Below are 25,854 nucleotides of genomic sequence, written 5' to 3'. Positions count from 1 at the left end.
GTTGTATAGGAATAGGATCGTTGTTAGCGTCTTTGATTTTGTTGAGACTCAGGGCTATGATTTACTCTGGGAAGTGATACTACACTGCAGTAGATAGAGGATTGCTTCGTAAAGGCAAACGTCGTAACAGATAGATTCAGTGCTAGATGAAATAGATAGTGTGTATCGAGCGATGCCATAAAGCATGGGTTTAATCAACTTCACTTCGGATTGAGTATCAGACAGGTCATTTCGTTGTGTTGATTTGAACTGTACGCCTTGAAGGGTGACTTCCAAAAGCTCAAACATGTGTTTTATACCACAGCCCTTTCCATGCTATACTGATGTTATGAGCGGCCAGGTAGCCTACACGCACTCAAATTAGGTTCCAAATCAACGATCGAGTCCTTGTAGTCAAACTTGCAAGCTATGTCTAATAGACCCCATTCGTGAAATCAAGTACAGTGACCTTCTCGAGAAGGCTCCCAACTTTGCTAATAAAGTCCTGGTGAGCAGGATCCGTCTTAACGTAGTAGTCTCGATCTTCTGTGGAGTTGAAGATAACCACAAAGCCATGCGTAAGGCCGTTCTACAATCAGGTCAGTCTTGGACCAGACTTTAGAAGCTTGTTTCTTATTTGTGGACACACCTGCATTCCTTCTGGAGAATTATCCTTGCCACCTACAAGTGAAACGATGTACGGTGTGTTGCTAGTAGGATGGATGCATTTGTCTTTGAGTGCGAGGAATCGATCACAGATCTAGATCAAGAGGGATTATTAGTTAGTAACTGCTACATGAAGGACTTTGCTAGGCATGCCTCTCTGACTTGAGACGAATCCACGTCTGACTTGAATTGGAAAAGGACGGTGTGCGTGACAGTCATTGTTTGCTATATGACGTTGATATCGCCGTTGTGATTGTTGTTGTCAGGTTTAATGCGGAGTATTGGGATTACTACTGAAGTCGAGACGTCAGAGAGGTGGTTAGTTCTGACATCCTGCATAAGGGTCACGTGAACCATAAAGAAAGAGTCATCTTGACTTATTTCAATACCTCCCTATCTATCTCAAGTGTGTTGATCTTTTATGAAAGCGCTGGGCCTGAAAAGGAAACAGTGCTGTCCTCTTCTGCACTCCAGCGCTAGTAAGACGATCCGCTACTTCACAAACATGAAGTAAAAAAGGTGTGGGTCAGAAAAAGGCGTGAGGGGCAAAAGAAGAAGGAGCTCAGAAGAGCTGGCGATGCGTAATCTGGGAATCGAACCCAGGGCTCCCCGATGGCAACGGAGAATTTTACCACTAAACCAATTACGCGTCTTGATCGTTGAAAATATAGTTGCAAAGTGTCACTAACTTACCCATGCTAGCAACTCGTAGCCAGTACAATATCGATTTCACGCATTTAGAGCAATTCCAAAAACGTTATGAATAGTCTCTCAAATAGACAGTGATTGTATTGAGCTCTCGATTTAGTGCTTGCATTATCCCGGTATTCTCCAGGTTGCATCTAGCCCCGTAGTCCATACCCGATCCTCGAAATCATCGGCGTTCCACCAACGGAGAGGAAAGATACCAGTTGGAAGCAACTATGGTATAGAAACTTTTCGACATTCGTCCTCCTCATACTTTTGTAGGGAGAGCTTCATTCCCAGCATGGTCAGGAGCATGATAGACGATACGCTGCGAGAGGGAATAGCCATCTCAACCTTATCGATATCTTTCTGTGCAATTTTCACTGTTGGTAGACGTACTTGTTCCATGAGATACTCGACCAGTCTCTCTTCTTTGTTGTGGAGATCGAAGTTGTTCTCGTGCATCATGATGAGCATCTTGGAGAGTTTCAAGGAGTTGCCGATTTCTTTAACGTGGTTGAAAGCGAAGGAGGCCAGTTGGTTGATTGAGTGGCTTGTAGCGAACTCATAGATTCTCAGAGCGTCTTTGAACTTGACCTCTTTGCTGTTTAAAAGACCCTGTCCTACTCTAGGTACGATCCACTGGTAGTTTCCCGTGTGCCAGAAATGGACTATGGTATGTCCATGTCGCTGGTTCAGCCCAGTGATTGTAATACAGTCGTTCTCTGTTTCCAGGGCCGGATACTTGTCGGTGATGCTGCGAGGGATCATAGTGAATGGAACTTGGAAAACAGCGCCGTCGAAATAGAGCTTGACAAATTGCCCTTCGTATGGACTTCGGCTGATCAGTACAGCTCGACGTTTCCAATTGTATGAGACTTACGAGTTTCCCCAACGAAAGCTGCGGGATGACGACGATGACGGGTCAAAAGAAACCAACTTCCTCTTGAGTGGTGGTGATTGAGATACAGCAGGCGCTTTAGTAACCTCAGCCGACCATCCCGTATTAGCCATAGTGGCGGAAAGGCGAGATGGGCGAGTAGCTTGGGAGTTACTAGAAAGAAGAGATTAAGGAGGGATTGTAGAGTGAGAGTTGCGATGCAAAGATTGGATGCCAGGCACAGATCTGGAGCAAGTGTGAAATATATGTAGTGAATCACTGCTCTTGCTTTCTCCATTAATACTGGAAGGAAACATTATACAACAAGTTCAGACAACCAAAAGCACCGGAGTCTTGTAACAAAAAACCACCGAAGCTAAATCAACTGTACAAAAGAGAAAGCTCATTCCATATTCTAACCATCTATTCTTAACAACCGTGCAACCGGTAGTGTTAAGATTTCTTAGCAGCTGTGACATGGGATTTCTTAGTGGCCCATCTGGTGATATGATGCCCGGTAATGAGTAGTCAAGATGTGATGCATGAAGGTCTGTAAGAATCTCTAGCCAGACCAACGAACTTCGACCTTTCGAATCTAGGGCGAGCTCTGGTTATTGTGTGTTAACACGAGGAGGTAATTTGCTCAGTACGGATTAGACATGCATGCCTTGAGCCTTGAGCGGACTGACCGGAGCGGCCTGAACCACTAGAGTTACTACCGCGGGACATTTAATGGACTTTAGCTTTGGCCTCCTTTTTTGTTGAAGGACCAACAGAAGTGTGTATGCGTCTTTTCAGTTTAAGAACGAAAGTTAAGATACAACAAAGCAGCTCGTTCTGACCTTGTGCGGCATGCAAATGACAATTTCCTCTGCCTGGATAGGTAGCCTTGACTGGACGGCACTACCTTTGATTACACCTCTCATTGCTTAGCTATCTCCATGTCCCTAATATTGGAAGATACAAGCTCGATGCCCGAACTGAGCTACAGTCAAAGTAAGTAATTTTTCACCCGTTTTCTCAAACTTTAACTAGAAACGCCTGAGTCTGACTGTGCTAAAGGTTGTTGTTAAACGTCTGTCTTGTGGCAGAATGCAACAGTCACGGTTTACAACTGTTTGTGCCCACCGACCAGTCTCAGTCCATGGAATACCCTGATGCGAATTGTAGTCAACTCGCACACAGAGCCGTAGCAGCACTACTGATGACCCAGTCAAACTGGTGGGAGAGTTAGCGCCTTGTGGGAGATGGCTTGCAGCCTGGGAAAAGAAGTGTGTGGGAGGCCACGCGAACTTGGTTTAGTTTCTACGAACACAGACAAACCACCCGCTAGGCTTGGGTCTTTGTCGAAAAGAGATATCCCAGATCAGTTTCTCAGAAGAAAAGCTGGGATGGGGTGAGTTGCGACTACCCAAGTTCGACGAGTCTCACCCCAGACCGCCTTTCGGCAAAGATATGTAACGCTGTGGCAGTGAGAGAAGCATGGCTGACGTTGGACAGTTTCGCAGAAATGCGGCGGGGGCAGGTCGTTCACTTGAGGATGAAATCATTAGCTCTGAGCTGGGTCGTTCGACTCAAACCGTAAGTGTTGATCCGATGCTCAGTGTCACAGGAAGACATCTGTGTAGGAGCGGGTCGGAACTATCTGGCCCTGAGTCACCACGGCGCCTGTTCCTGCCGAGGTGGAGGGTGTTAGAGCGGCAAATGGTAAGGCATGACAGGAATGTAATATAGGACGATCGCTAACTTGACCAGTTTCGCATGAGGTCGTTAGATGCCGCAGGGCAACAGAAGAATTAACCTCTAAGACTTAGGCTGCTAAAATAAAGTAGTCTAAAGGCCCATCTAAGCTGGCATAAAATGACTAAATAATTTCGTCTCTTATGCTTATGACGGTCAATTCTTCTGACACTCACCTACCTAGGGGTGGTCTGCCAGGTCTTGACTTGAGGGCTATATCGCGGCCTTGAACCAGTCTCTCGACACGGAAATAGTAAGTGAGACCTTGATCAAATAGATAGACGGTAGGTAACGTTTGTTAGCTTGGCAGAAAGAACTGTGTGGGGACTATCGGGAATTGCATGTCCTTGTCTGGTGGGATTCGAGAAGAATATTAACTCGACCGATACATCAATAGTAGCGATGAGATATGGGATAAATTATGTATCGTGCGGTGTTCTCAGAATGAGGATGTTGAATAGGGAGTGAGCTTGAACTAGAGTGTACCAGACAAGCCCTCTATCGGTGAAAGCTCATCGTCTACCAACCTAACGGCCTGTCCCGGATTTCTTGGACGAAACTGCTGAAGCCCTTCCACGCGATTTAATAGTTAAGAAAGGAACAGGATGGCAAGCAGCCGGCATTCAGTGGCTGATGATAAAGTACTTTTGTGGGACTCATGACAACTTGGTCAATGTTGGAGAATACATAGGTAGAAGGAGACTGTAACAAAGAGGCTAGCTTCCTCATCAAACGCCTATTGGGTTATAGATGGTCTTGCTCCAGATGTGCACATGTAGCAAATGATATGACAGCACTTACCAGCACTCTTCGAATGAATCTGGTTGGTCCAATGTGAAAGCAACATCAGACTGTGATGTGTGGCTGAAGTCACAAAGAGATTGTGCGTGGTCGGAGCGCCTTGAACAAAGACTTTGTTCAGCCTACGGTAGACTGAACAGCACAACATCAAACGGTCGTCGCGTTATCATCCATACATTACTGTTGACTGAAGTTGTCGCGACGCGTTCAATCGATCGTGTTGGGCCCCGCATTGCGTTTGTTTGCTCTCGGTGCTCCTCAGGTTTAGTCTGCAGTGACAGTGAATGGAGTGTGGCCGAACATCTTACATGTATCCTGAATCTTGTCTGTTCTACTTTTCCTTCTTCTCAAACGGAAGCTTCCTTTTGAAGACTCCTTTGGCAACTTATCGTCTTCTTGCCTCTCTTATATACTACTTGGTCACCACAAACAGACTTTGGTTATCGGCTATATTAGTTCACCTTTCTTTTAAATCACCTATTATAGACTATAGCAACTTGGCTGCTTGAACCAACGGAAAATGTACCTCTCTATGACAACCCGCCGTTCAAGATGAGCTCATGGTGGGATCTCTTTTGCTCGGCTGAGAAGAAAGACCAGCCCGAGGAACGTCCTACCACATCGTCAGTACTTTTTCCCACTCTCTCGTTGGACGTAGAAGTTAACGTTAATCAGGCGGTGGCTGGGACCATCCCGTGCCATACAGTTCGACAACGGCCACTGGGTCCACATCCCTGACCAAGTTCTTCAAGAACATCCCCAGTTCCTAGAGATATGGAACAGCCGACAAACCCTTCAAATTTCCGGCATACCACACCATGTAGCACATATCATTGTGCACTTCTTATTCACCAAACAGTACCAGAACTTGAAATTCCATCGACCTTCCGAGGCTGAGCGCAATGCAAAAGATTTTGCGACGGCGGTCTATGTCCACGGTGTCTCCTTGAGATATAGGCTTATAGGTCTCCGCCAACTTGCAGCTGAGAGGATCGAGCTCTATGGAGACAAGATGGCTCTTATTGACATCGTCAAGAAGTTGCCGAAGCCTCCGTTCGAGCGCATGGCTATTACTGGAGCCCTCTACAACTATGTCTGTCATCGAATGAATGTGGAAGGCGTTACCATGTCTCTAGAAGGAATGGACGAGCTTCAGAATGCCATAGGTGGTACCATGTCCGGGATTCTCTGCCAGAAGATTGCTAGTCTCGAGGCTGAGAACAAAAGACTTCAGGAAGCCCGGGACGCAAGTAGACTTGGAGGGTTGTTTACGATTGGATGGTGGTAGGATAAGCCAAATCACTCGCATTAAGTCAACGTGTTGGAGTTAGACTTTGGTAAAGATCTAGTCGAGAGGATGGCAGACCGTTTGCGTGGAAGAAAGCTGTTATAGAGAAGGCCTGCTTCGCCATGCTATAAAAGAACCCCTAAGTACATTCGATCCTAAACAGCTTATAAGTCCCGACAAAACTCTGGATGTGGCTCTCACTACGATTGCGATGTTTTATTATTCACCGTGTACCCTCAAGATATTTCTAATTTCTCGATGGATTACACAGAATTGTCGCTGTAGGTAGAACGCAGAAAATTACTTACAGAACTCGTCTTCAGGAGGCCCGGTGATTGTTGTTCCAGCCCTTATTGAGTTTTGGCTATGAACTCCTGTGGGATGACGGCGTAGAGCGTTAGCTCTTTCGCACAACCAAGCAGATTCCAGAAGAGGCCCTGGCATCGATGGAGGAGGTCATTAAGAAGCATGAACAACCGATCTATATTTTACTGAACACTGCTATCAAAGCTTAAGAATGAGGTTTAGCGAAGGTGTCAATATTAAAGCTCAAGACTCCTTTCCGTGGAGATGCCCTTCGGGTGAATAGCGATGCGCAGAAGCGGGAGCCACTGGGCATTGTCGACGTAAATACATGTAGCAAAGTCAACTCGAGCGACGGAGATATCATGACGATGTCGACGAGAGCTGGTAGGTGTTGTTCGAGGGTTCTTCACTTGAACATCACAGCACCTAGCAGCTAACATCTCTCGCTGAGTCGCACATTGCACGCATTTGCCATTTCAGATAAAATTCCATCTTTTTGCAACAAATCTCATGGTCCCAACAACCATGCTTCACTAAAAACATGCTCTTATACCTTCATCGCTTCCGTCTAGGTACCCAACCAATGAATGCCCATCCCCCCAATCACTTTTTGCGAGCCTTTGAACCATCATGTGTGGCAATCATGATTCCAGTGCAAGAGAAAATGAATCGTAAATAATCACATTACTCGCCACAGACTTGCACGGTATGTTCTAAAACCCGAGGCAAAGCTTTCGATACATCATTATCCTTTCAACGCCGGCTTTGCTTCTCATCCTTAAGCAACTGATGCGATAACTAGGCCAGCCACATTCTCTTCCTCGCTTCGCACTGTAATCTTTGTCGTGACACCTGTTTTTGATGAAAACGCCATCCGCACGTTGGCAACCACACGACCTCCGCCAACTGTCTTACCCAGAAGCTTGAGCGTATGGGTGGTCTGGTTGACAGGAACGTCGGTACCCTCCAGAGGCTGCAGAGACAGAGCCTTTGTAAGTTGCTCCGTAGCATCTAGGATTCTGTTAGTATTGACATCATCGTGTTTTCAGCGATCAACGTACCTGCGATGCTCTCCATACCACTCAATTGGAGGGTTTCTGTGACCTCCTCGCCAGAAGCACCAATTTGCTCCCAGATGTGGCTGAAGTTGCCAGCAAATGTGGGGATCACGTAGTCGCTACCAGAAAGGTCGAACTCGGCAACCTCGTACTCATCATCGTAGCCAGTATCCTCTGGCTCGCCCGTTGAGGGGTCAATTTCCTTGCTGGTGAACTTGAGAATGTTGGAGAAGGTGGAGATAGGCAGAGAAGCCTCGCCGCCAACCTTCTTAAAGGCCACGTAAACCTTGCCAGGCTCATCGGTAGCAAGCTTCTCAGCCTGGATGATGAAGACCTCCTCAAGTTCCTCGTCGTCGGCAGGGGTGGCGACAACGGAAACGTTCTCGAGAACGGTGTCGGGCAAGGTGTTCTTGACCTCGTATTGGAGAACAATGTGCTCCTTGAAGATATGCTTGACCAAAGAAACGACGTACTCGGTCTCGGCCTCGGTGAGCTCGATGAGAGGCGAAGACTTGAGCACACTGCCGAACTCCTTCATCTCGGGGATCTCCATGAGCTCCTGGGCGTACTTCTGAGCCTGAGCAGAAGCAGTAGCAACTGCCTCGGCACCGGTAGCCTTGGTGGGTCCAACCTTGGGGGCCTTGAGAGTAGGGGTAGTGGCAATCAGCTTCTTGGATCGGTCCTCGGCATCGGCCTGCTCTCGGGTAACCACGGGGATCTTTGAGATGTCGAAAGGGCTGTCGAAAGCAGCCTTGTCGTCTGAGGTGACGTACATAACGAGCTGCTGCTCAAAGTAGGGGAGAGAGAACATGTTCTCGTTCTTGACGAATCGAGTAGCCATCTCGTCATCCTCCTCGTTCATGAGCTTGAGGTTAAGGGCAGCACGGTCACGGACCTCATCGTCAACATCGTCCAAGCATCGGGTAAGGAGAACTCGAACACTGCTCTTGACATCGGCATCTTGCTGGCCAACGCCAAACTTGGCGAGAGCAGTAACAGCAGCGGCTCGAACGATGGCGTTCTCGAGGACAACTCGGTTGTAAATGTATCGAATGTACTTGGTAGGTTGAGCAGTCTTGGGACCCTCGAGACCAATAAGATGGAGAATTCGGACAGCCAGCTTAGTGAATTCGCAATCCTCGATAAATTCGCAAAGGTGGGCAAGCGCATCCTCCTTAGAGTCGGGAACAAACTTGATCAAGTCAAACATGCTCTCCACAACGGCCCTCTTGAACTCGTAACCACCCTCATCACGCAGGATACCACTGAGGAAGGTAAGCATACCGGCCTGCTTGCTGGGGAACTTGAGGCACAGGGTTCGGATAGCCTCGACAATCGTGATCTTGAACTCGTCGGTAATTTCGGACATGAAGGTTGAGATCTGCTTCATCAATCGGTCGACACTGGCCTCGTTACCGGTCTTGAGTAGCGTCGTGATGGCGAAGGTAGCAATGGATCGGTTGCTGTTGGAGATGAGGAGCTCGATATCGGGGTTGCAGGCGTTGACGGCGTTGGGCTTGAAGCTAGCAAAGTTGTGGAGGATTCGGAGAGCGGCAAACTTGGTGACAGCGCGAGGAGAGGTGAGGAACAGCTGAAGGACATGAACAGCTTGCGCCACCTCGGCATCGGTAACGTCTCGCATGTCGCAGATAGCCTTAGCAGCCTCGAAATTAACCATCTCGCTCTTGTGTCGCAACCAGCCATCGAGAAGCTGCATCATGGGCTTTCTCAATGAAGCGTCCTCCTCGGCGAGCTGTGCGGCAAGTCGAACCAGCATAACGATAGCAGCAGGGCTCTTAAGGGCACCGGCGGCACCGAACTGCTGAACCATCTTGACAAGGGCCATTCGATCGTGCATGCGCATTTGATATAGAAGTCCGACGGCGTGGTATTGCGACATGGTCGAGTGGTTCATGGGGACCTGGCTGCTCGATGTGGAGAAACCAAGGGAGAAGCCACCAGAGGACTTGTTGGAGGCAGCGGCCTCCTGCGTCTCGCTTTGCCATCGCCGAACGACATCCTTTGCGATCGGTAGGAGGTGGTAGGATGAAACCAGGGCGGCGGAGGATACGGAGGGGTTCTTATCGACAATTGCAGTCTTCATCACTCGTTCGATCGATTGGACGGTCGTGGCCTTTAATATTGTCAGCATCCAGGGGTGTCGGTGTACCTGCCAGCAAAGCCACCTACATCGATAATGCGGCAGAGAGCACGAATAGCATTGGGTCGATAGATAGCATCGGTACTGCCACCAGTGTCCTTCATAATTGTGCTGGTGACCATAATAATATCCTCAGCCGAGTTGGCAAGCTCCTTGATGACAAGGTGGACCATCTGTCGGAGACTGGCATCCTTGTTCTGGAAGAGCTTCGAGATACCGAAAAAGAGGGTTGTAGCTTCGTTTGTAGGGAACTTCTCTCCTGTGTAGAGAAGAAGGGCGATCTTTGTGAGGAGAATGCGACATCGTCGAGGCTGGATAGGGGAGCTGTTGAAGAGTCGTGCTGGCGAACTATTTAGCTTGACTGTGGGGGGAGGTAAAGGAACAAGACGATTGTAAGTGACGAACCTTCTTGGAAAACTTGAGTTCTATCCACCTTGACCAGCCCGAGGTCGGCGTCTTCGTCCTTTTTGCCGTAACTCATGTTGGGCAATTGGGTTGTGGTAAGAGGTTTGGTCGAGGGAGACTGGAGGTTGCGGTCGAGACGCTCCTAAGGTAGAATCACCACGTCGCAGTTACGCTTCAGGGATGAGTGGTGCCGCATCACGTGACGTTATCGGCCCCCTTATCGGGCGGTGATTCGTGTCAACAACTTTGGTAGCATTCAGCTCCATTCAAATTTATTGAAAGCAATTTCTGGGATTGTTATTAGAGAATGAAGCCTGTAGTACATGATATATTCATCTTATAGGGCTTCCCATTGAGGTGAAATGAAGCCTTCATTTGGGCAAAGATAATGTGCAACAATAGCTGGACGCTGATCTGCTGGAGAATGGAGAATGGAGCATCGTAGCTTCAGGTACCCGCAGCATTAAATACTCCATAAGCGCCTTGTTGTGTACTGATGGACGTTCGACATATGAACTTCCCAACCTCAAAGGCTCGTGCGAGATATCCAAGCCTTTACCGCCGGCATCTTTACTTAATTACGACAGCTTATAATTCCCGCGGTCATGCTTTTGGCCAGCGTTGAATCTCTTGACATGTACTGTACCGATCCACTTCCCCAAAGTCGGATTAGAGATTCCATGTACCTTGTGAGTGGTAAACGCTCGGAAGAACACATCCTTTTGATACTCGAAGATTGAAACTCTTGAGTTGGCTATCCTATAACCATTGAGACCTCTCACTCCAATGCTAAGAGGCTCAGGCTAGAAATGATGGCTGCTTTTGCACTCTTCATGAGTGCGAGTGACATCATGTCGACCCTGAAGGCCAGAACCCACCCGCTCCGAACTTCACCAGCCGGACCCAATTTTCCGGCTCGCATCTTTGATCTTTGAACCCTTCCAGCTTCGCTCCCTCAACCCGATTCAGCAACCCAATCCGTCGCCCAAAATGAAGCCTGTAACGCGGCTACCACTGCGCATTGCGCCTAGACTCATTCAGCGCTCTGCCTTCGTTCGCCCGATTCACTCGACCGTCGTCAAGGCTGCCAATGTCGCTCCGGTTGTCGGCACGGGCCCTCCCCCAGAGCCACCGGTCCAACCGCAAGATGTTCACCAGCGAGTCGCCAGACGGAGGAGACAGGCCGAGATGCTCAAGAATGCTAAGGAGCTACGAAGTGCTAGTAGTGGAAAGGGTGGTGGTTTGAAGAAGCGATTCTGGAAGGATGTTTCTGTCAAGGAAGTCGATGGTAAGGAAAGGGCGTGAAACCCCGCCACTATCACATATACTTACCACGGAACAGGTGCTCTTCAAGTCTTCCTCGATACCCGGCCTTTGAGACACCCTGTTACCAAAGAAATCATCCGAATCCCCATTACGAAACCCGACCTCGCCTCCGCCCTCGCCCTCGAATGGGATCTCTTGACTTCTGCTCAAGACGCTACAAGACATCACTTGATCCCTCTTACCAGTCTCGCCTGCCGAGCCCTCGACATCGCCGCAGCCGACCAAGCCCCCGGTACCGAAATCTCGGAAATCCGAGACTCAATTGCCACCACCATGCTTCGATACCTCGATACCGACTCTATTCTCTGCTGGAATCCTCCAGCCGGAGTGCACGATCGCAAGAACGATGCTGGAGAGTCACTACGAGACGTACAGAAGCGCACAGCTGAGGAGATTGTGTCTTTCCTTACAACTCATGTCTGGCCTGGCATCACCATCAACCCTGTTCTCGATGGACACACCATCATGCCTCAGTCACAAGCCCCCGGAGTCCGTGAGGTCGTCCAGGGTTGGATCTCCGGCCTCGATGCCTTCGAGATTGCAGGAATTGAGCGCGCTACCTTGGCTGGCAAGAGTCTCATCGCTGCTTCGAGATTCGTCGTCGAGTGGAGTGAGGGTTCGGTCGGTAAGGGCAATCTGAACACGGGCAAGAAGTTCGGCGTCGAAGAGGCAGCCGTTGCTACTAGTCTCGAGGTTGATTGGCAGACTGGTCAGTGGGGAGAGGTCGAGGATACTCATGACGTGAACAAGGAGGACGTGAGACGACAGCTGGGCAGTGTTGTTCTGCTGGTCTCTGGAACAGGCAAGGCTTGAGGTCCTGCATCAAAGTATAAAACATGTGGAATAGATGGCCGTGAGATGGCTTGTAGAATAAAATGCCTTGTACAATAGAACAAAAATAGGAAAATGTGAATGCATGTTACGTGTGAAACTTTCCGACAGTGAAGTCCTGTTTGTCTCACACCCGATAGCCATATGCTTAAATTATAACTTTGTCGCAAAGTGACAACGTGCATGAACCACAACGCCTTTTCAAGCCCGACCGCGCGTCCCGAGCCACAAGTCCATCATGGTCTTCAGAAGAGATGTATATTGTAAAATGTTTTGATCATGGACGTACATCATGTTGGCACATTTATTCTGATTTCGAGTTGTTTTCGATACCCTTGTCTTACCCTACATCAGCCTCACGAACAAGGGCTGCAGCTGAATTGAGATACAGGAGCCATGAAATTAGTCAATACAAGACAGGCGCGCCGAGCCAATTGGAAGCTGTGCTAAAGATGGCAGGCTGGGATTACCATGAAAGAGAAAGTCAGTGAGGACGCGCTGAGATCATCTGATGGTTGGTGATCAAGATAGAGTTGCCGTCATGTTGCAACCACCAGCACTCAAGCTTCCAATTCTTTGAGTCTATTTCATCTTTAATTACTTATTAACTCATGGCAAACTTTCTATCACACCAACATCCAATCGTCTCACACGTAATTTCATCCAACGTTTCACTGCTGTGCAAACCCGTCGTCAGCCGCGAACATGCAACATCGTATTCCCGCAAGCCTCTTCATTTCAAAATAACGCTTTTCGAAGTTCCGTTGACGCCAAGAGCACGGAACCGCCACGGGTTACATGTATCTAATCCTAATTGAGATATCAAAGACATCATCACCCAAGGGAAACATATGAGAGAAAAAGGCCGCGCAAGCACCCTTGGACGGGGGATTAAAGCTGAATCGTAGGCCAAGACAACTCTAAGTGATTCCCATGTCTCTTGTGACCCTCAGCGCCCGAAAAGAGACATTCTTATTGGATTTCAATGGTAGCTTTCTTAACAAGGTTAGGTCGTTTGTCGGTAGACGAGGGGCGGAGTTGGGATGAATCCGTAGCTGAATGGATTAGTCTACGACGGCAGTGAGACAAGGGTAAGGGTGCCTTGGAATGGTGTCCTTGAATCAGGTGAAGAAGGGCATTGTCATGATTCACCTTTATTACCGATACTTGAGTATTTGTCTTACGCTATCATCAGTAATACTGTATATACTTCACAAAATGGAAGCACATACATATGCATATTTTCATACCTAGACAAAAGGTCCCTTGACGTGCAATCAAGACGGCCCAACGCCACATGCAGGTCCAAATCCATACGTCAACCACACTCTTTCAGCCGTAGTTTTTGTACCTTCACGGCCCCCCGCAACGTATAAAGATCGGATCCTGGGTTATGTATGCCTTGGCAGACTTAAACCAGGACTAATCCAGCACAGCTTGGGATGGGCAAAACGCCACCGGGGGCGGACAGCCATTCACACTACGTCGTAATGCGGCTGGACTGGCGGTTTGTTTAAAGATGGGCGCTGCTCTCCCCCTGGGCGTTTATCTTGCATTTGCACATTTGTTTTGTTCGTTTTGACCTGTAGATACAAAACACCATATAATCTCATCATGAGGTGGACCACGATAAGTACCGCCGCCGTTATCCTCGGCAGCGTCAATGCCCTCAGTTTCCCGCGATCAAAGGCCGGTAAAGGATATTTGTCTATGCATGTCGGAACTGTCGAGCGATCAAAGAATAAGCACAGCAAACGACAAAATGAGGATGAAGCTATCGCAGTGCGACTTGAGAACAAGGACTTTTTCTATGCGACAGATAGTGCGTCACTACCCATTACATCATCGTCTTCATACCTCACGAATATTGTACTAACAGCATGGAACAGTTGAGATAGGTTCACCACCACAGAAAGTAACTGTACTGCTCGATACCGGCTCGAACGAACTATGGGTAAACCCCGACTGTCAAGAAGCCCAAAGCGCTCTTCAATACAACCAATGTCTCGACTTTGGTCAGTACGATCCTGACAAGTCAGATACACCACCCATCGGTCCCTTCGGCGGCGAGACACTCAACTATGGCGACGCATCCGATTCATCGACGCATACCTCTGCTACCATTCGATACTTTACCGACGTCTTCACCTTTGGAGACGAAGAGCTGAAGAACCAGACATTTGGTGTGTTGGAGGAGAGCAATGGTATCTCACAGGGTATTCTAGGCCTTGCGCCTGACCTGAGAGCCGGATACGATAGCAATGAGCCTTATAGCTTGTTGCTTACTTCCATGGCTGATCAAGGTCTCATCAACAGTCGCGTGTTTGCGCTTGATCTGAGACATTCCGAAGATTCCGAGGGAGCTCTTATCTATGGTGGTATTGATCGCAGCAAGTACATCGGGGCGTTGGAGACGGTTGATATCATCCGAGGCGAGGGCGGCGAATACCGTCTTGCTACCAGATTAAACAGTCTTGGTGTCACCATTGGTGGTAGAACAAGGAATATCCGCGTATCGAGGGACGACTCCAATGTCATGCTCGACTCAGGAACGACACTCACTCGCATGCACATGTCTGTCGCGCGACCTATCCTACAAGAACTCGGTGCTCAGAATGATGGCGAGGGCTTTTACACGACCGACTGCCGAAACCGGGATATTGACGCCACCGTTGACTTTGGTTTCGGCGACAAGGTTATCAGGGTCGCTCTCACTGATTTCATCCTTGAGCTTGGTCCAGGAACCTGTTACATTGGTCTGGTTCCAACCACCGACCAGCAGATCCTTGGTGACTCTGTTCTACGTGCTGGATACTTTGTCTTTGACTGGGATAATGAGAAGATTCATCTCGCTCAGGCTGCCAACTGTGGCGATGATGATATTATTGCTGTTGGTTCTGGTTCTGACGCTGTGCCCAGTGAGACGGGCAAGTGTAAGAGCTCTGATATCACAGCCACTGGACGTGTAAGTCACAAGACTCCTGCCTGCGAAACGATGACACTAATAAATTTCCACAGGGAAGCGCTACTCGCACAGGCAACTCATTCCCTACTGGACCGTACACAACCACCTACACCATCACTTCATGTCCCGACTTTGAGCGCGACTGCTCAACAGGCGTCGTAACAACACAGACCTTTAGTGAGGCAACTGTTACCGTCACCTCCGGTGCTGGCGGTGACGGCGACGGCGACGATGACAATGCCGCATGGCAGCCTACGCCCCTTGGCTGGGTTTTTGCTGTAGTTGGTGGATTTGCTCTAGGCCTGAATCTGGTTTAGAGGATGATATTATGATTGTATATATTCTTGACGATATTTTTAGCATATGATGATTGGAAGTTATAGACCGCATTTAAGGCGTATATGGCCTTGAAGCATACGGCGGCGTTTGTCTTTGCATTTCGGCTTCATCTGAGTTGATTCGTCGTCGATCAATACACTATTGTCGTGTAGGGATATCTCTGGCACCGATTGGGTGTATGGCTTGGACCTATTTTTCCGATCAATGCATGTATGATTTCGTGCATGGCATCGACAACTGTAGGGGTTGTCTCGTATGTGCTGTGCAAGGCATAAGCGCCACAACGTGGAGGCGCATCCATTGAGTTGTCAGAGAATTCTCTGCCACTGCATGATCGTCATCAAGTCTGGTTAATGGGCCAGCGCATCCTGTGGCTTGTAGTGAGGCCTCACGGCCTTTGTAGCTCGATCGTTCGGAAAGCCTTACTTATTTACCTGGGAAAGCTGCAGTTATACTCTTTCCAACGGCCAATGAATCTAATATCCCTTCTTACTCTTGATTGGCGAATGAATGACATGGCGACCGTTTGACGGTTGGCAAGAGCGTGCCACAGTCTCAGAGGCTGAGTGTGGAGGCTCTTGATTGCCTCACTACCAGACTTTATTATAAAGCTCATCGGCTTTGTCAAGGGTGTGAGCATATGCCCTATTGAGTAAAAGGCTTATGTTTTGCTTTATAGAGAATGACCTAAATGATGCTAATGGAGAACTCTTGAGGTGTAGACATTGCACATTAGTGACTCGTACCTTTGATCAACATCGCGAACTAATCCACTCTTGAAAGTTCATCGTACGCTTAAATCTCACCTTCTGGAACCATTTTGAGCGATTGAGCCTTGTGTGACTGGTGTAATGCAGGCTTACATGGAAGCTTAATTGGACTTTGTCTAAGAATGAAACCCCAGGTTCTCAATAAACCGTTGATGAGGCACGAAGAAATTCCCTGTAAAAGTAATACGACGGTGACATGAATGGTTGGTCAAATTACTGTGCAAAGAGGCACAGTTTCATTACGACAGCTGTTTAAGATCATGTGAATATGTTTATTCTTTCGCTGCATAACTGTCGAGTGTTGGCAGTGAGACGAGTCTCTCACTATCTCAGCAAAGTCAACACCTGGATAGTATTCACATATTTATAGTTCAACACATCTCGATAAACAGACGATCCGTTCTTATCAATGCGGAAATGGAGCGGAATGGGTGGCTTCGTCATAAACCATTTGCCGAGGTATCGGCATAGAGATAACGAGGCTATGGTCCACTTCCCCAATTCTCTACACCGAAGAAGCTGGTCAAGGCTCCCCATAACGGATAATGATGAGTTTCAAGTATTGTCAGGTCAATGAGGACCTCAAGAGCTTTTTTAAATGTATGCATGATAGGTTCTTGGTTGAACATAAGAACAACTCCAAAAATATCACTATCGTGATTGGAGAAGACTTCAGCTTCATCAAGCCAAGATCCTAAGACACTGATGTAAATGCGGAGAAAGTGGAAACCCTTCAACGGCGCTAAACTGGGTCTTCCCCAGATTTGGAGTGACACCCCGAGGATGAAAACACGCTTGACACGATTCAGTCTGGTCTACCCTACCAACCAACTGTAGTACATATTTCAGCTCCTCGTCATCTCTTCTCTCTCTCTCTCTTTTGTTGACTCTACTTCACTCTACTCCAAAGCTCTAAATCTTCTCACTCACAATGGTCTTCTATCCGCCTTCTCATGTTAAGCTTCCCTTTGGTAACGCTCCTCAACTCATCTCTCATAGCCTTTTACTCACATCCTATAGATCCTCCGGACTCTATCGCCGTTCCGGAATTTGTCTTTGGAGAAGATGGCGTTCGCAGACCTCACTCCAAATCCAAGAACCCCTTCACATGTGGTATCTCTGGCAAGACATACACCACCGCAGAGGTCATTGAGCGCCAGAAGCTTCTTGCGCGCGCCCTGGCCAAGCGTTTAGGATATGATATCCGCGAAGGCACAGAGTGGGACAGAGTTGTGGCGCTGTACTCTGTCAACACGGTTCGTACAACCTCGCCTATGCAGGAACTTGAAACTGATGCGCAAAGATCGATTACATTACCATGACTCATGCTGTTCATCGCCTCGACGGCATTGTAACGCCTGCCAGTGCCGCTTATTCTGCACCTGAACTCGAGCATCAACTTCGTTCATCTGGCGCCAACGCACTATTCACCTGCGTCCCCCTTCTCGAAAACGCTTTGCCAGCAGCGAAAGCCGCTGGCATCCCCGAAGACCGCATCTTCCTCCTCCCTGTCCCTGGGGCTGAGAGTAGACAACCCTTCAAGACAATTGACGATTTGATTGCGGAGGGTAAAGACGCGCCTGAGCTGAAGCCTTTGAATTGGGTCAAGGGCCAAGGTGAGAGGCAAGTGGCGTACTTGTGTTACTCTAGTGGAACATCTGGCCTTCCTGTAAGTCTCAAACTTGAGTTCTATTCTTTGGGCAAAGGACTTACATGTCGTAGAAAGCAGTTCAAATCAGCCATCGCAACGTCATTGCGAATGTCATCCAAGCGACAGTTCAAAACGTCGAAGGCCGCAAAGAGGCTGGTGTAGATGGACAGGTCCAGCTTGGTCTTTTACCGCTGAGCCACATCTACGGCTTGGTTCCAGTCGCTCATTACGGTAAGTAACCTAGTCCTCATTCAGACGCTCGGGTGGCTTACGAGAAATGAAGGTATCTACAACGGTGATGAGACAATAATCCTTCCCAAGTTTGACCTCAAGATGCTTCTGTCTGCTATCCAACGCTTCAAGATCCAGCAAATGGCCCTTGTTCCTCCCATCTTCATCCAAATGATGAGCAATTACGCCGAATGCCAAAAGTATGACCTTAGCTCTGTGCGCTTCATCTTCAGTGGTGCTGCACCTCTTGGAAAAGAAACAACACTCGATTTGAACAAGCACTGGCCCAGCTGGCACATCTGCCAGGGTTACGGTAAGACTTCTGCATCTTGAACTCGTAATTCGTGGCTAACCTCCCAGGTCTCACTGAAACCTCTCCTGTCGTGACTTCAACAAGTGAACTCGACATCGACCCCGGTTCTTCGGGAACTCTCTTGCCTGGCCTGAAAGCAAAGATCATCGACGCCGAGGGCAAGGAAGTCACTGAGTACAACAAGCCCGGCGAACTCTTTGTTCAAGGTCCCACTGTCGTCCTTGGGTATCTCAACAACGCCAAAGCTACAGCAGAGACATTCGTTCATCATGAAGACGGTCGCTGGATGAGAACAGGTGACGAGGTTATCGTGCGCAAGTCAGCAAAGGGCACAGAGCATTTCGTAGTCGTGGATCGCATTAAGGAGCTCATCAAAGTCAAGGTAAGCATTCTTACTGCTTCTCTCATAACAGTAGTACTGACACTCTGGACCAGGGCCACCAAGTTGCACCCGCAGAGCTCGAAGCCCATCTACTCACGCACCCTCTTGTAGACGATTGCGCTGTCATTCAAGTCCCCGATGTCCGCGCCGGCGAAGTCCCTAAGGCTTTCGTCGTCAAGGCACCACAAGCCAAGGGCAAATCCGACGATGAGTTAGCCCAGAGCATCAACAAGCATGTTGAAGAGCACAAGGCTCGACACAAGTGGCTCAAGGGTGGTATTGAGTTCATCGACGTGATTCCCAAGAGTCCCAGTGGTAAGATCCTACGGCGCTTGCTCCGAGACCGGGAGAGACAAGCTAGGAAAGAGAAGGGGGCCAAGCTGTAAGCTATGTACAACGATGGCAAGAATGTATGGAATAGATAATACGCAGTCTATGGCTTATACCCTTAATTCAAGAACAGTTTATACTCAATACGTGGCAGACTGATTTGAAAGGCTCAAGACAGCGTGTTACGATGTTGTCTAAAGCACTGGTATCGAAAAACAAGTTCCTGCGACAACCTTCAAGTTCGATAGCACCTAAAGACGAACGATACGTCTGTAGACTCTATGGCTACGAACACTACTGTCAGGCGTATGAGACAAAAGAGAGATGGCGGACCAACCAAAACTTTTCAACTTACATACATGCCAAGAGCTTCATGGTTACCAGATGTAGGATCACGCAAAGGCTGTTTCTAGACAGGTCATCTAGAGCTCGAGTAGAATATATGAGGGTTAAGGGACGAAATTACTCGAGGATGAATTTACAAGCACATTTCACGGGTACAAAGAGAAGACCTATGAGCATCATGAATTGATTTAAAACAGAAATATGACAATATTAACATTACAACCAGCCAGCGGGTATATGTGCTGCGTATGCATCTCGGCTCGACTGGTAACTTCCCTTGCTCTTTTTCTTTTCTACTTTTTTTCTTCGACCTCTCGACTTAATGTCACAAACGGGTCAGGACAGTACCAAGTCTCCACACCAAGGCATAGTTCGTAAGGATCGTAAGAATGATACATGTTTGATGAGAGCACTTTCTAACTTCCCAGGAAGCTCGAAAGGCCTCGGGATGCGGTAACATACAACTGACATACAGGTCCCGCCTCAGGTACCAAGACCTAATCTAGAAACAAGGGAAACAGGTTTTATGTGCGAAGCGCATCATGACCCTTACAGGGCGATGGCAACAGCCAGGATGGCGGCAGCGATGCCCATGCCGTTGCGAGCGGCACCAGCAGTCACGGGAACGCCAGGGGCAGAGGTGGGAACGGGAAGACCACCGGTACCAACAACGGGCTTGTTGGTGATGAGGGTCTCACCGGCGCCGGGAACCTCGTAGCCGGGAGCGGCAGGAGCCTCAGTGCCGGCAGCGGGAGCCTCAGCGGGAGCAGTCTGAGCAGGGACGGGGCCGTTGCCAGCGGGGCCGGAGGTGAAGCCAACCTCGGGGACGACGATCTCGGTCTCGATGGTCTTGACGGTGGAGGATCCCTCGACAGTGGAACCACCAGTGACGTAAGCCTCAGTGATGGTGGTAGCAACGACGACGGTGGTGTAGTGGGCAGAGGTGATGATGGTAGTGCCGGTGACGGTGATGTGCTCAGTAACAGAGTCGGCACCAGTGGCAATACCGGGGTTCTTCTCGATGTAAGGAGCGCAGATACCCTGGAAGAAAGAAACGGCCTGAGCGACAGTGTCATCGTTCTCAGCGTGAGCGTAAAGGCACTGGAAGACGTTGTCGACGAAGTCCTTGGAAGGGCAGTAGCAGGCAGCGTCGGTGTTATCCTTGCAGTCCTCGACGAAGTCAAGGAAGGTGTTCAAGCAGCTGGGGACAACATCAGGGACATCGTAGCCATCCTTGGGAACCTCAGGAGTCTGGGGCTTCTCATCGGAACCGGTCTGGACGGGCTTAGGAGCCTTGTGGGTGACGGTCTCGATGACAGGGTAGAGAGTGGTGGAAACGGCGTGGGTCTCAGTGACAACAGCGGGCTCGCCAGCGGTGACAGGGCAGTTGGTAACCTCAGGGCCACAAGAGGTGATGGTCTTGACCTCAGTCTTGTAGACGGTGGAGACGCTGTCGTAGCTGGTGACGATGGTGGTGACCTCCTCAGGGACGTCAGAGGTAGCGTGGGGAGAAGAACCCTCAGTGGTCTTGGCAGGCTTGTCACCAGTGGGCTTGTCACCAGCGGGAGCAGTGTAACCGGGCTTGTCACCGCCCTCAACAGGCTTGTCACCAGTGGGCTTCTCGCCAGCAGGCTTGGTGTGAGCGGGCTTGTCGCCAGTGAGAGTCTCAGTGACAGGGCAGATGGTGGTGGAGATGGCAACGGTCTCGGTGACAACGGCAGGAGTACCGGCAGTGACGGGGCAGTTGGTGACCTCAGGACCGCAAGAAGTGATGGTCTTGACCTCAGTGGTGTAGACAGTAGAGGTGCTGTCGTAGACAGTTGTCTTGATCTCTTCAACAGGAGCAGTGGTCTCCTCAGCAGCAGGGACAGTCTTGGTCTCCTCACCAGCAGGGACGGTCTCAGTGTTCTCGCCAGCAGGGACAGTCTTGGTGTTCTCACCAGCGGGGACGGTCTCGGTGCTGTCGGCAGGGGCAGTGGTCTCCTCACCAGCGGGGACGGTCTTGGTGTTCTCGCCGGCAGGGAGGGTCTCGGTCTCCTCACCAGCAGGGGCGGAGGTAGTCTCAGCGGGGGAAGAGACATCGGTAGTCTTGTCACCGGCAGGGACAGTCTTGGTCTCCTCACCAGCGGGGACAGTCTCGGTGTTCTCGGCAGGGGCGGTGGTCTCCTCACCGGCAGGGACAGTCTTGGTGTTGTCACCAGCGGGAACAGTCTCGGTGTTCTCGGCAGGGGCAGTGGTCTCCTCACCAGCGGGGAAAGTCTTGGTGTTGTCGCCGTAGGGGACAGACTCAGTGTTGTCGGCTACAGGAGCGGAGGTGGTCTCACCGGGTGAAGAAACATCGGTGGTCTGCTCACCGGCAGGGACGGTCTCGGTGTTGTCGCCAGCGGGAACGGTCTCAGTGTTGTCACCGTAAGGAGCAGAGGTTGTCTCAGCAGAAGGAACCTCAGTGGTCTGCTCACCAGCGGGAACAGTCTTGGTGTTGTCACCGTTGGGGATGGTCTTGGTCTTGTCGTCGTTGGGGGGGAAAGAAGGCTTGGGGTACTTGGGGAAAGAAGGCTTGTCACAGTTGAAGTCGATCTGGGGGATCTCAACACGGCACTTGTCCTTGGGCTTGTTGGGCTGCTTGGGGTAGACAAAGTGGACCTTCTTAGCACCACCACACTGGGTGTTGTAGATGTCGGTACCATCCTTGGAACAGTCGGCCTGGTGCTTGCAGGTAGAGCCATCAGGCATGTCGTAGTGGAACTCGAGACGGCAGTCGAACTCGGGCTTCACGTGGAACTTGTGGAGGGAGAAATTCTTCTCCTTCTTGCCAGCGCCGCATCCGAAAGAGGGAGCCTCTTCCTTCTTGTTGCCACAGTCAGCAAAGATAGACTTGCCAAAGTGTCGGCCAGTGAGATCGCGCTTCGACTTGTCGGTTCCACAGGACCAGCCCTTGAAATCAAAGTCGTTGTACTTCTCAAACTGGCCGAGCTGGAGGTCATCCCACTGCCATCCCTTCTTCTGGTTCTCCTCACACTTGTTGTCGATAGCCTGAGGAGGAGTGTACTTGGGGGCGTCCTTCCAAGCACCCCAGTGAGCAGAGACCTGGCCGGCAGTGAGAGCCAGAAGGGCAAAGTTGGCCTTCATGGTGAATGATTTTCGGGGGTGTGGTAATAATAACTAGTTGTATATGTAGCGAGTGTAGTTGTATGTAAAACAAAATATTAAGAAATGGAGTCAAAGGAAACGAATGACTTTGACACCGGAAAAGAGAATTTTGATGTAAAGGAAAAGGGAAAAGAAAAGAGGTGAGTGATGATCCAAAAGAAAGATTCGATATGGGAGGGAATGGGAAGCATCTATATACCCAATCCACAACTCACCCAACTCTTTCATCACAGCTCCCAAGCAGGAGAGCTGGAGACCACAAACAGCGGGCAATCCGGCATCTGGTGCCAAACAGGGATTGCCCCTTTGGTAATCCATGTATCGCTGGTGGAGATGGAAGCATCTATGGGAACCCCTTGTAGGCTTTCAGTTCAGGTCGAGCTTCGGTTAGGGGCTCGGAAAGCGCTACCTAGGATTTGGAGGTCCATCTATCGTCAAAGTTCTCCGGCGAGGTGTTGGCAAAGCGGTTCGCAGTCCCAGAGCGGCTCAGGTACGATTGCCAGGATCATAGTGTGACAGGGGCCCTGGCCTCAGATATGGCTCCATGCGCAGGGGTCTTTAACAGCAGCTCGGGTGCACGCCCAATGATCTGTGGACTTGCTTTGAGAATCTTCAGGGGTGTGTATCTCTCTCAGGTCTTGGCTCTGAATGGACTGACGAACGACGTTGCTGGCACCATGCAAGGGACACAATCAACGATAGCCAATGCGATGCTTGTGCCTGGTCATGGATGAGAGCAGCCCTTGTCTCTCCTCTTAGCCGATGCGATATTCTTAGAAAGTTTGACATAACTCTTTGTTTATGCTTGACTGGGCCTCCTTCAGCTGGCCTATCTTCGGCATCGAAAAGTCCCGTTGCACCTCCAAATGTTGCCGTTCAGCTTTCTGAACCGAAAAGTCAGTGCATGAGAGCCAACACTGCGCATGGTGATAAACGGTTATGCATATTATGTCTAAAATTCCGAGACACTACTGCACGTGTTGACGAAGACTTGGTTAGCTGCGGCGCCTGTGACCAAGCGAAAAGCAAAAGCAATCGAGAGTCCAGTGGGCGTTTAAGCTGATGGACGGATAGCGGGGCATCTGGGAGCGGGAATGGATGGAATTTTCACACCCCGCTATGAGGCTTGCACCTAGACGTTGGAAGCGGGTAGCTGAGACAGTCAAAGCCGTCCTATCGAATCGAGACAAGAGCCGATTCAAGTGGCGGTTGCGGACTCAGATAGTAGCAATAGATGTCTAGAACTAAACAGGTCAGTACTTTTCATGTAGCAAACCTGTCATAACTTACTCTACGGCATCAACAAAAGGGGGAATGACTTTTCGCCCCTGCTGTCAATGTTTCTTGCACTTTTCCCTCATGGGAAAATTACTCCTTTCGCACCTGCCGTCTCTTGGCTTGCTTGGGTATCATCAAGCTCTGTGAATGGGCAAGTGCAACTGGTGAGTGAAACGCTCCGCCACCTTAGTAGACCTCATTAAGAATCAGGGCCTTCCCTGGAAGGTATCCATTTACAGTGGGGAGCGGCGACCTATGCACGGTTCTCCGGATGCACTTCTGCAGGTACAGCACCCTGTAGCCTCTAACTGTCCGCCAATCGCGCTACAACGCTCACTCGATGCCCAGGCGGGAATTTGGTGCGAGACCGCCACTAGAATTTGTCTACCTGGGACAACCTAAATCATCCGATGGTTTCTTTTTCCCCAGAAAGCCACCAGACTGCAAGCCACCGACGGTATATCTCAGGTAGGCGAGGGAAGACGCCAAGCAGCGAGGCTTCCTTAACCGGCTCAGTGTTGACGGTGGTAACGGTTGGCAGCTTTTGACTCGTCTCGTCTTTCATTACCTGTCAGTAACAGATACAGCATCAGACTAGGTTAGTAGCTTAGTACCTGAGTAGCTCAAGATAACATGATTCAACTGCAATAATGTTTTTCACTTAATGCTAAAAATAAGATCAACCTTCACTCTCCGTGGATCTACAGCAGGCCTTCGGAAATACATCGACCAGGTAACCCTCACAACTTTAGTAGGACGAGCTTGCTCACACGCGGGTTGCTACGTCAAAGGAAATTGCAGCACTTCCCCTTTAGCAATGATGCTGGACGATGGATGACTGGTGGTGTTATAGAGCCAGTCCACATGTCCACCGCTTCCACCGACCGTGCTTGACTGGGATCAATCTCGGAAGCATGCCACCTATAGCAAAGAGGTTTCCGGGACCGATGGTCTGGCTAAGACGGCCAAAAATGGGCTTGGCGTTATTATCAGATTCTTGACGAGTATGTTGAGACTGGAGTTGATTCAGTGACATGTCCGCGCTTTCTTCCGCCTGAGACATATGTTTTGAGGTGCTATGTAGGTATGCAGACTGTAGTCACTCTCATTCACTGGCTGACTTCTATGCTCTGATGGTGATGACTTGGCGCCTATCAACGGGTATGGCGGTTGCAGTCAAGCATTGCAAGTCATCTGCCACCAAAGGCGCCAGAGTACCAGAAGAATTGACCGCTAGAAACACGAGAGACGAAATAAATAGGTCACATTTACTAGCTTATATTATCACTTATGCTACACTATTTTGGCACCCAAGTCTCGAAGGATAATTGTTTTGTCATCTACCTGATAGGGTAGGTAATGTCTGTGTGTGAGACGGCACTCACTGGCTCTCGATCATCATGGATAACAGCACTAATACAGTAGGACAGCCAAAAAGAGACGACACTGCAAGGTTACCCACCCTTCCTAGCCGTTGTGGTGTTCATTTTTAGCACCAGCGCCACCATCGTCCAGTCGCGTGGTGAGATGGACCCTGGACAGATCCATCTTGACGCCAGTGATGTCTCAGGACCAGGCCGCCCTAGTCTGTTTCAACATCAGGACAGCCAATCACCATCTGCTCAGCCGTGAATCTGATACAGGCCAAATACTGTACCATCCAGCCTTACAGTAAGTGATTGTCTTTTTGTTCGTCTCCCGCATGTGCACCCTCTTCTGGAACTGGGGTTATCCCAAAGAAGACCTGGCGAGAGAAGAGAGGTACAATACCCTGCATCAAACCATGCCAGCATTTGTTTGAATCATTTGCTTCTAGATTCCAAGTGATCTGCAAATACAAACACTTTCGGGTAGTCTGTTGAGTCGAACTACTACCAAGTTGACATCAGTGCACATATTAAAACACATCTCAAGCATGATTCTGTAGACGTTGTGTAACAGCATCTGCTCTGCGCACGACTTGATACATCCA

General features: G+C 49.5%; 7 protein-coding genes across 7 annotated transcripts; 4 read left to right on the top strand and 3 right to left on the bottom strand.

The window, feature by feature from the left end:
- Positions 1-1,566: 1,566 nt before the first annotated feature.
- Positions 1,567-2,346, bottom strand: FIESC28_08770 (uncharacterized protein; the record flags this gene model as incomplete). Its single annotated transcript, XM_031162908.1, has 2 exons — positions 1,567-2,167; positions 2,216-2,346. 2 exons carry the CDS (start codon positions 2,344-2,346, stop codon positions 1,567-1,569), a joined length of 732 nt encoding a protein of 243 aa, XP_031013037.1.
- A 2,959-nt stretch (positions 2,347-5,305) lies between these two features.
- Positions 5,306-6,041, top strand: FIESC28_08769 (uncharacterized protein; the record flags this gene model as incomplete). Its single annotated transcript, XM_031162907.1, has 2 exons — positions 5,306-5,376; positions 5,429-6,041. 2 exons carry the CDS (start codon positions 5,306-5,308, stop codon positions 6,039-6,041), a joined length of 684 nt encoding a protein of 227 aa, XP_031013036.1.
- A 1,084-nt stretch (positions 6,042-7,125) lies between these two features.
- Positions 7,126-10,047, bottom strand: FIESC28_08768 (uncharacterized protein; the record flags this gene model as incomplete). The annotated part of the gene is made up of 4 exons (XM_031162906.1): positions 7,126-7,358; positions 7,409-9,539; positions 9,596-9,906; positions 9,972-10,047. 4 exons carry the CDS (start codon positions 10,045-10,047, stop codon positions 7,126-7,128), a joined length of 2,751 nt encoding a protein of 916 aa, XP_031013035.1.
- Positions 10,048-10,961: 914 nt separating this feature from the next.
- FIESC28_08767 (uncharacterized protein) lies at positions 10,962-12,110 on the top strand (the record flags this gene model as incomplete). The annotated part of the gene is made up of 2 exons (XM_031162905.1): positions 10,962-11,259; positions 11,314-12,110. 2 exons carry the CDS (start codon positions 10,962-10,964, stop codon positions 12,108-12,110), a joined length of 1,095 nt encoding a protein of 364 aa, XP_031013034.1.
- Positions 12,111-13,742: 1,632 nt separating this feature from the next.
- On the top strand, positions 13,743-15,410 carry FIESC28_08766 (uncharacterized protein; the record flags this gene model as incomplete). Its single annotated transcript, XM_031162904.1, has 3 exons — positions 13,743-13,950; positions 14,018-15,093; positions 15,147-15,410. The coding sequence occupies 3 exons, from the start codon at positions 13,743-13,745 to the stop codon at positions 15,408-15,410; spliced, it is 1,548 nt and encodes a 515-aa protein (XP_031013033.1).
- A 1,723-nt stretch (positions 15,411-17,133) lies between these two features.
- FIESC28_08765 (uncharacterized protein) lies at positions 17,134-19,165 on the top strand (the record flags this gene model as incomplete). Its single annotated transcript, XM_031162903.1, has 7 exons — positions 17,134-17,173; positions 17,223-17,458; positions 17,506-17,871; positions 17,925-18,084; positions 18,137-18,397; positions 18,445-18,779; positions 18,833-19,165. 7 exons carry the CDS (start codon positions 17,134-17,136, stop codon positions 19,163-19,165), a joined length of 1,731 nt encoding a protein of 576 aa, XP_031013032.1.
- An 838-nt stretch (positions 19,166-20,003) lies between these two features.
- FIESC28_08764 (uncharacterized protein) lies at positions 20,004-22,583 on the bottom strand (the record flags this gene model as incomplete). The annotated part of the gene is made up of 1 exon (XM_031162902.1): positions 20,004-22,583. The coding sequence occupies one exon, from the start codon at positions 22,581-22,583 to the stop codon at positions 20,004-20,006; it is 2,580 nt and encodes an 859-aa protein (XP_031013031.1).
- Positions 22,584-25,854: the final 3,271 nt, after the last annotated feature.

The sequence above is a fragment of the Fusarium coffeatum genome (assembly GCF_003316985.1).
Source record: "Fusarium coffeatum strain FIESC_28 chromosome Unknown BRIP53273_contig_211, whole genome shotgun sequence".
Classification (NCBI taxonomy): Eukaryota; Fungi; Ascomycota; class Sordariomycetes; order Hypocreales; family Nectriaceae; genus Fusarium; species Fusarium coffeatum.
Note: the sequence above shows the minus strand (reverse complement) of the source record. Positions and strands in the feature narration are given on the sequence as shown.